This window comes from Oncorhynchus masou, chromosome 28 (assembly GCF_036934945.1).
Source record: "Oncorhynchus masou masou isolate Uvic2021 chromosome 28, UVic_Omas_1.1, whole genome shotgun sequence".
Taxonomy (NCBI): Eukaryota; Metazoa; Chordata; class Actinopteri; order Salmoniformes; family Salmonidae; genus Oncorhynchus; species Oncorhynchus masou.
Genome location: NC_088239.1, coordinates 16,494,641 through 16,504,466, shown reverse-complemented (window position 1 = coordinate 16,504,466; position 9,826 = coordinate 16,494,641). Strand labels below are relative to the sequence as shown.

Genomic DNA, 9,826 nt, shown 5'->3' with positions numbered 1-9,826 from the left:
TTTTTGTGAATGTGGTGGTGTACCTAATAAACTGTCTGGTGAATGTATGTTATATGCATAACATATTATGTTTGTCAGACTGATAGTTGTTTGAGTAGGACACAAAGTATTCTCTCTTGGGTTCAGATATAGTACCGTATGCTCCCCTGTTTGTGTTGAGGCTTGTGTGTGACCCTGCGGTAATTGCAACGGCTGACTGGCAGACAAGGGAATCGTTTTGGAAGTAGACGTCTGGCATGTGCAGATATCTATGGTTTCAATACATGGCATTTCCTGTCAACTTAGGGGTAACTAGCATACTAGCTAGCAAGGAGCAAACATGGCTGCGCGACTGTTCATGATAGCTAGCTAACCTCAAAGTAAACTAAACAGCCATAAGAAAATTATAGGTTACATGACAGAACAATGCATAGCTAGCAGCAACGGGTGCGTTCATGCTAATGTGTCGTGAGTTTATAAGCTAACATGGACCTTGGATCAATGCTGTACAACAATTTGAAAGATGTATCATGGAGCACGACGTCTTTACCCTTAGATCGACTTGTCAGTGTTTATAGACTGCCGCAAATTGTCAAATTGGACAGTGGTAAGGCTATTTTTTGGAGCAATCTAATGTTTTTAGGAGGGGCTAACCAGTTGATTTGCTGCATAAAATGCCAGTTAACTAGCCTCCAACCTAGCTAAGTTGACTGGCTAGTTAATTTGCTAGCTAGCCTAGTTGCATAGCCATAGCGTCTCTGTAACGTTACTCTGTCAATGTTGACATCAACTAGCTACGTTACTGTAGTAAAAGCTTAGCTTGCCTTTAACTAATTAAAGTTTCCAAAATACAATAAATGTATAAAAGCTTGTAGCTAGCTAGCTATCTAGAGGCACTCCTTACTATCTTGTCAAGTCTTTATTGTTATCAAGCTTAAACACAACAAGTTAGAAAGTTGGAATGCATCGCAGGAGCCTTTTCTGTAATGGCATAGCTCGCTATCCCCCCTAGCTAGCTAGCTACCTACCGTACTTGGTACAATGCATGCATACAGAAAAAAAGAACGTTACACTCACTGTAAAATGCAGTCCACCAAGAGTGGGCTGCCTACTAAACTATTGAGCATATGCAGACATTTTCACATTCAAATGGAATTTGGTTTAGGCCTTAATGATATCCATATTTATAGTGCAAGGAATGACATTCCATGAGAGCAATATTTGTTATTATTTTTAGCTAGCTACATAGGTAGCTAGGTACACTGCATGACCAAAGGTATGTGGACACCTGCTCGTCGAAAATCTCATTCCAAAATCATGGGAATTTAATAAAGAGTTTTTTACTAGATGTTGGGACATTGCTCCAGGGACTTGCTTCAATTCAGCCATAAGAGTATTAGTGAGGTCAGGCACTGATGTTGGGCGATTAGGCCTGGCTCACAGTTGCCGTTCCAATTCATCCCAAAGGTGTCGATGGGGTTGAGGTCAGGGCTCTGTGCTAGTAAGTTCTTCCACACCGATCTCAACAAACCATTTCTGTATGGACCTCGCTTTGTGCATGAGGGCATTGTCATGCTGTAGCATTAGGATTTCCATTCACTGAAACTAAGGGACCTGAACCATGAAAAACAGCCCCAGACCATTATTCCTCCTTCACCAAACTTTACAGTTGGCGCTATGCATCGGGGCAGGTAGCGTTGTCCTGGCATCCCTCAAACCCAGATTTGTCTGTCAGACTGCCAGATGATGAAGCGTGATTCATCACTCCAGAGACTGTGTTTCTACTGCTCCAGAGTCCAATGGCCGTGAGCTTTACATCACTCCAGCTGATGCTTTGCATTGAGCATGGTGTTCTTCGGCTTGTGTTTGGCTGTTCGGCCATGGAAACCCATTTCATGAAGCTCCCGAAGAAACAGTTCTTGTGCAAAGGTGGTTTGGAACTCGGTAGTGAGTATTGCAACCGAGGACAGATTATTTTTACGCACTCGGCGGTCCCTTTCTGTGAGCTTGTGGCCTACAACTTCGCGGCTGAGCCTTTGTTGCCCCATAGACGTTTCCACTGCACAATACCAGCACTTACAGTTGACTGGGGCAGCCCTAGCAGGGCATACATTTTATTAACTGACTTGTTGGAAAGGTGTCGTCCTTTCACTTGGTTTCTCAAATGACTGCCTCACCTGGTTCACCAACTACTTCTAGGAGTTCAGTGTGTCAAATCGGAGGGCCTGTTGTCCGGACCTCAGGCAGTCTCTCGGGCCGATTCTTTTCTCTGTACATATCAATGATGTCGCTCTTGCTGCTGGTGATTCTCTGATCCACCTCTATGCAGACAACACCATTCTGTATACATCTGGCCCTTTGGACACTGTTAACAAACCTCCAAACGAGCTTCAATGCCTTACAACACTTCTTCCATGGCCTCAAACTGCTCTTAAACGCTAGTAAAACTAAATGCATGCTCTCCAACCGATCACTGCCGCACCCTCCCGCCCGACTAGCATCACTACTCTGGACGGTTCTGACTTAGAATATGTGGACAATTACAAATACCTAGGTGTCTGGTTAGACTGTAAACTCTCCTTCTAGACTCACATTCAGTATCTCCATTCCAAAAGATAATCTAGAATCAGCTTCCTATTTCGCATCAACGACTCCTTCACTCATGCTGCCAAACATACTGTCGTAAAACTGACTATCCTACCGATCCTTGACTTTGGCGATGTCATTTACAAAATAGCCCCCAACACTCTACTCAGCAAATTGTATGCAGTCTATAACAGTGTCAGCCGTTTTGTCACCAAAGCCCCATATACTACCCACCACTGCGACCTGTATGCTCTCGTTGGCTGGCCCTCGCTAGATATTCGTCGCCAAACCCACTAGTTCCAGGTCATCTATAAGTCTTTGCTAGTTAAAGCCCCGCCATATCTCAACTCACTGGTCACCATAGCAGCACCCACCCGTAGCGTGTGCTCCAGCAGGTATATTTCACTGGTCATCCTCAAAGCCAACACCTCCTTTGGCCTTCTTTCCTTCTAGTTCTCTGCTGCCAATGACTGGAACAAATTGCAAAAATCACTGAAGCTGGAGACTCATATCTCCCTCACTAACTTTTAGCATCAACTGTCAGAGCAGCTTACCGATCACTGCACCTGTACACAGCCCATCTGTAAATAGCCCACCCAACTACCTCATCCCCATATTGTTATTTTGGTTGTTGCTCTTTTGCACCCCAGTATTTCTACTTGCACATGTATCACTCCAGTGTTAATGCTAAATTTTAATTATTTTGCCACTATGGCCTATTTATGCCACTATGGCCTTACCTCCCTAATCTTACTACATTTGCTCACACGGTATATAGTTTTTTCTATTGTGTTATTGACTGTACGTTTGTTTATCCAATGTGTAACTGTTGTTGTTTTATCTTGGCCAGGTCGCAGTTGTAAATGATAACTTGTTCTCAACTGGCATACCTGGTTCAATGAAGGTGAAATTAAAAATAAAATGACGGTACTATATTGAAAGTCACTGAGCTCTTCGGTATGGCCAATCTACTGCCAATGTTTGTCTATGGAGATGGCATGTCTGTGTGAGCGATTTTATACACCTGTCAGCCACGGATGTGGCTGAAATAGCAGGATCCACTAATTTGAAGGGGTGTCCACATACATTTGTATATACAGTGTATGTAGTTATTTTTTACGTCTCCATAAAAATAATAGTGATATGCAAATCATGTAAAATATAATATTAATGGTGGACTGATAACTAAAGTTCTACATTTCAATGATTGTGATATTACTGTAGTCAAACATTTTGTAAAAATGTATTTTTAAAAAAAATGATGGAAGTGATATCATTTGAATCAGTGTCTCTCTTTTCCAGGTGAGTTGGTGGACGGCTTACGAGACCATGACTACCTCTTGATTCATTCCTGTCGGCAATGGACAACAATCACTGCACACAGTCTGGAGGAGGGCCATTATGTCATTGGGCCCAAAATAGAGATCCCAGTGCATTATGAAGGTTAGTCAAATCGCTGTTCCATTATGAAATCTACTCTTGTCAGAGGTTCACATGGCAATGTTTATTCAGATGTATGTGAATGCCTTACAGAGTAATATTAATCAGTACGCTGCTACCCACTCAACCTAACATCGACTATGACTCTCCTTTGCCACATTCTAGCATATCATTTAACCAACCTATTTTATATCACACAAATAATCCATTATGAACTTTCTAGAGGCTATTCATTTTCGAGTAGTACTCACTTTATGTGGACTGATTACAGACAGATCTTTTCTTATAGTTTATTTTCTTGTTAACAAGCCTTACAATGCCGTTCTAAAGCCATTTCAGTTAATCAAGAAAAAGACATCTGTACAATCAGTGCTTATAAATCCTGTGCTAGTATAAAATTTGCAACATGCAAACATGCGCATAGTACTGTTTGCTCAGGGAAATAGGTTTAGAACAGGCACAGGCCTGTTTCACTGATCTTAAAAGCCTCTCAGGCTCAAATCAATGATTACACAGATGGGTCCATTTTACATCAATGACTCGCTGCTGTGCCTGCGCCAATCCAACTGTTCTGGCTGATGAATACTCACACACTGACATATGATCAATGCTCTCGCCTCACTTACAGCATAGGGGAAGTGTACTTAGTCAGTGCACCAAACTGTAAAACTGATTCACGGAAACACTGTACTTAACACTGGAACAGTGGGGTTGCAATGAACTTGGCCTGGTGCAGACTCAGACTTCTGATGGGAACCAGGGGTATTCGGATAGTAATGTTCAGTGAGAGATTTCAGAAAATGTTTCCTTTCAAGCACAGACTAAACTAAAACAAGGGCCTATCCTTTCCAGGAACAGAAACAAGGTTACATGCAAGCAAGTTCTGCCATCTTATTCTTTCCACCCCCTCCTGTAGGTCAGTTTAAGCTTCTGGAGCAGGACAGAGATGTCAAGGAGCCGGTGCAGTACTTCAACAGCGTGGAGGAGGTGGCCAAAGCATTTCCCGAACGGGTTTATGTCATGGAGGAAATTACGTTCAATGTGAAGGTCAGTTGCTATTGGTTGATAGTTAATCAAAATATGATTAGTGTTATAAAGTGACTTGCAAATTATGTACGTTTCCCTAATTCTACAGATGTGACATTGTCATAGTAGGAGTTCAATTGGAGTGTTTTTAAGGGGTTAGAGATGTGATTTTTAGGCAATGAGACTACAATCTAACACGTTCTTGTCTCGCAGATGGCTTCAGGCGAATGCAACGAGGACACGGAGGTGTACAACATCACACTAAGCACCGGTGATGAGCTCACCCTCATGGGCCAGGCAGAGATCCTCTACGCCAAGGCGTCCAAAGAGAAGTCGCGCTTCAACACAATCTTCAAGAAGATCAGCAAACTCAACTCCATCAGCAAGATGGCGAACCGTGGCAAGATGCCCTGCCTCATCTGCATGAACCACCGGACCAACGAGAGTGTCAGCCTGCCCTTCCAGTGTAAGGGCCGCTTCAGCACCTGCAGCCCGCTAGAGCTCCAGATGCAGGAGGGCGAGCACACCATCCGTGACATCGTGGAGAAGACCCGTCTGCCTGTCAACGTCACTGTGCCTGGCAGCCCGCCGCGCAACCAGCACGACCTGCACCTGATCCGCGAGGGCCACCGCTACAAGTTTGTCAACATCCAGACCAAAACGGTGGTGGTGGGCTGCGTGCTGCGCAGTAACAAGATCCTCCCTGTCCACTTCCCGCTCCACATGGCCTCCATGCCCAAGTTCATCATCCCTGAAGGACTGCTACAAAGTGAGCTGTGGCTGGACACCATGGTGCACCGCTGGTTCACCTTCTGCCAGGAGCAGTTTGACATTGACGACTATTCCCGTGCTGTGCGCGATGTCAGGACCGACTGGAACGACGTCGACGGGAAGAGCCCCAAGAAGAGCGGTGGGAGCGGTAGTAGCAACAGCAATGGCTGCCCCTCCCACATGCACGTGCCCAGCTCTCTCACGTACGCCCGCGACGAGCTTACCCAGTCATTCCACCGACTGTCTGTGTGCGTCTACGGCAACAATCTACACAGCAACAGCGAGGTCAACCTGCAGGGCTTCATGACGCTGTGTGGGGACTGGGCGCTCCTGCCGCCCGAGGGCGTGCCGGTCGACTCGGTTGACACAGAGTACCTCTTACCTGAGCTGCTGGAGAACATGAGCCAGTCCGTCCTTAAGTCGGATGTGCCCTACGAGGAGCTGTGGCTGGACCACTTGAGATCAAGTCGGGGAGGAGGGCACAGTGTTGGCGGCGAGGACCCGAGAAGCACCAGCAACACGATCTGCACCTCCATGGCGGTCCTATCGTACCCCGTCTCCTCCAGTCATGTGGGCCCAATGATCAGCTCTGAAATCTGTCTACCTCCGCCCCCAGTCCCTCCAAAGTCCGAAGCTGTGAGTACACATGAATTCCATCACCATGGCTACATTTATCAACTAATATGAAATTATTATTGCCAAGCAAATTGAGGAAAATATTTTAATATACTGATATAATTTGCTTATGATCATCAGATGTAGTGTTTGAGACATTACATTGTAACAACAATTTTAATATTCTTTCTGGTGTAAACAGCCTCTCACAGCTAAAAACAAGAAAATGATGAACTCTGTAATCATTTGTAAAGTTAGTTGATTTTCCTTCACCTTTCTCTCCAGGTGAAGGAAGAATGTCGTCTATTGAACGCCCCTCCCATTCCCCCCCGAAGTTCCAAGCAGATGACGTCCACCCCAACGATGTCCACCACAACGCCGGCTGGAGCTAAGGCGCGGCAGACGGAAACACGCTCTCCAAGCCCTACTCTCTCCTACTACGCCTCAGGCCTACACAGCATGTAAGGACTGGGGGGCAAATCCCAATATGTAGCCTCATCCTTTGCACACACCTCCCATTGAGTTCAATGCATGATATAAACTAAGGTTCCATGTCTCACATACGCCGCTTAAGGATTTGGCCCTGCACAGTCTATAGTTTTTATTCTGGTCCTATATTATACATTGAAATGCCAATAAATAGTACTTATGTACACATTTCCGTACATATTGCTGACTAGTCAATTGCTTTTGTTTCCCTCCCAATGGTCTGGAGTGTTGGGCTTTGTAACATTATTTCAGAATACTTTAGTAGGGTTTAATCTCAACTTGTACCTAGTTCTTTTCACTAACTTTGGTATTTTTCTTTTGCTACCAGCAGTGGAGGAGAGAATGAAGTGACCGAAGCGGAGGAGCAGAACCACGTGTGTTACCCCTGTAACTGGGTCAAGACCAACGAGGACAGCCCGACAACGTCTCACGTGAGCCCACCGTTCGACAGCGTCCCTTCTAGACTATCGTGGCCCAACGACTTCTGTGGAGGGGCTTCTCAAGGCATGGAGGAGTTCCTGCCCATCCACTGTCAAAGTTACTACAGCTATCCCCGAAAAAGACCCCTGGGCACGCCTAAGTCGCCATGCACTTCCAGCCTTTTTGACTTTGACGGAAGAGAGCAGAGCAGTAACGCCGTCCCCTTCAAAGCCTCGTACACTAATCAGTTTTGCACCAAGTCGTCAAGCTCCACCCTGGAAATGTACAGAGATAATACTATTGAAGAATGTAACACTAAACAAAGCCTGTCGTGCCCCATCTTGCCACCGAGGACCCCCAAATCAAACGAGACAAGTAAAGGTACAGATGCAGTCAAAGGTACGGAGCAGGACACTCTAAAATGCCTGGTCAGCCAACAACACGATCAGGTCACAACGACAGACATATTCTCTATTTCCTATCCGCCCCTCCCCCCACCATCACTATCCTCCCTCTCTGCACCAGCCCCCGGAGGATCTTGGCAACCACCCACCAACCTATCTGGACTCTCCATCGAAGAGGTGTCCAAATCGCTACGGTTCATTGGCCTCTCCGACGACATTGTGTCTTTGTTCGTCGCGGAGAAAATCGATGGAAATCTTCTGCTGCAGCTTACGGAAGAGATTCTGTCGGAGGACTTCAAGTTAAGCAAACTCCAAGTGAAGAAACTTATGCAGTTTATTAACGGTTGGAGGCCTAAAATATAACCTAACCCTTTAACAAAAGTACTAGTCTAGGAAGAAAAAAAAACATGCAATGTGCTGTGAATGCCGGCGTAAACTGTTGCCTTCAGTTTTGTACTCTGGGGGTTATTTCATAGCATGAGTTGGCCAGACGATTTTCCTCAACATTCTGAAACAACTCTGCACATTCTAGTTCTTCGAGAAAGATAACACTTGAATTGGGCATGGTATATAACTGACTATATAATCTCTCTCAATAACACATAGTCCACTTTAAGCTTTCTTGTGGAACCAGAAAACCAAGAGTAATCTCAGTGTATCTGGAAGTTGGCTGCTTAACTTGTTGATCCAGCTCTCCGAAGTCCAACCCTGGTAACCATTACAGTTGTCTAACTATGTCACAGGGATGTGTTGTGTATTAACTCTTGTCATGTTCTATTATGTTTGATTTCCTCTTTGTCCTCTTTAGGGACATTTTCCCTCAACTCTGTTACTACCTGCTTTAACCCAAAGCCCTTCCACAGAAGTAATTGGAGGTTATTAATGAAAGTTTGCGATAGCAGGCACAGCTGCTAAATCCAAGCGATGGCATTTAACTCATTTATAACAGTGTGCACTTGTTGCCTTATTATAATACTGACTTAATATGCAAGTAACAACAACCAATACAATGCAACTTCAGAATCTGCATAATGCAAGATGCACTTGTCAAAAAAAAAGACTTTGCCAGGTCAAATGGACTGTACAATCAACTCATGATATTATGAAAAACCACAAAGTTTTTTAGCAACGTTGACTTTACGTGTAATAGCTAAAGAAGGGGAAGCTTTGGGGATCAAGAAGGAACTATGTACCATTACAGAAGGAACATGTATTTGACTAAATGAAATGGAGAAATTGTTATATAGACTGCAAGGATATGTTACATTGAAAATATTGAATTACTGAAATAGCTATTGATTAATTTGATATAAACTGAACTAACAATATTTTCCCTTTTTATTGTGCACAATAATACAGACTTTCTCAAACTTGAAACAGACCAGACTAATCTGCCTTAATTTAACCCACCACAGAACTTTAACTAAACTAAATTTAGCTTGAGGCCGTTCAAGAGGGTGCTGCATTATGGAACGTTCAGATAGATAGATAGATATATATGTATTCTATAGCACAGATGATTGTCATGTATAGAAAAGAGAATCATGTTGCCTCTATTCATTACATGTATATCTGCTATGTTCTGAATGTTTCACCTCACTGAATACACCTCAGGTGTAATTTTTCCTTTGTGTTTTTGTGTCATGAATTAGTGTAATGTTATGCAAGTGATAAAAGGGTGGAAAGTAATTGTAACTGTAAAATGACCAGTAGCACAGGACTAAACTGTAAAATGCTCATCGACAAACTCTGTTGTCATGGAAAAACTGACATTGTTTATGAACAACCCCTATTATATTTTGACTTAACTTTCTATGGTTGTGTATGATCAATAAAAATGGACACATTGTCTTGTCTTTTGGCTGAGTTACAATGACAACAACCTTTACGACTGGAAAGGTTGTCAGAAGGAATGCTGTTAAGTGATAAGGCTGTGTAGTAATGAAGGGCCATGCAGTGCATCCCAAACAAATTGAAAAGCTTGTTAAACAATATAGAAGTGTAATTTGAGTGTGTGTTTGGATTCATTAACTGAATTTTTTCAAGCATAACAAATTACTGACAAGAGACTAAGGCAATAAGGTGGTCCCATGTGG

General features: G+C 43.8%; 1 protein-coding gene across 2 annotated transcripts; it reads left to right on the top strand.

Moving 5' to 3' along the window:
* The first annotated feature begins 255 nt into the window (after nt 1–255).
* On the top strand, nt 256–9,579 carry LOC135517269 (GRB2-associated and regulator of MAPK protein 1-like). 2 transcript variants are annotated; one of them, XM_064941413.1, is made up of 6 exons: nt 256–586; nt 3,868–4,008; nt 4,922–5,052; nt 5,245–6,438; nt 6,703–6,878; nt 7,238–9,579. In XM_064941413.1, the coding sequence occupies exons 1-6, from the start codon at nt 466–468 to the stop codon at nt 8,091–8,093; spliced, it is 2,619 nt and encodes an 872-aa protein (XP_064797485.1). In that variant the 5' UTR covers nt 256–465; the 3' UTR covers nt 8,094–9,579. The 2 variants fall into 2 exon arrangements, with proteins under 2 accessions (XP_064797485.1, XP_064797484.1); XM_064941412.1 differs by having other exon boundaries at nt 257–586; nt 7,235–9,579.
* The last annotated feature ends 247 nt before the right edge of the window (nt 9,580–9,826 follow it).

What these genes read in the sequence shown, in the direction of transcription:
- LOC135517269 (XM_064941412.1), top strand. Translation starts at nt 466, where the DNA reads ATGGACCTTGGATCAATGCTGTACAACAATTTGAAAGATGTATCATGG. An exon ending in AAATTACGTTCAATGTGAAG is followed by an intron (nt 5,053 to 5,244) that starts GTCAGTTGCTAT and finishes CTTGTCTCGCAG; the next exon opens with ATGGCTTCAGGCGAATGCAA. An exon ending in GCCTCAGGCCTACACAGCAT is followed by an intron (nt 6,879 to 7,234) that starts GTAAGGACTGGG and finishes TTTTGCTACCAG; the next exon opens with CAGTGGAGGAGAGAATGAAG.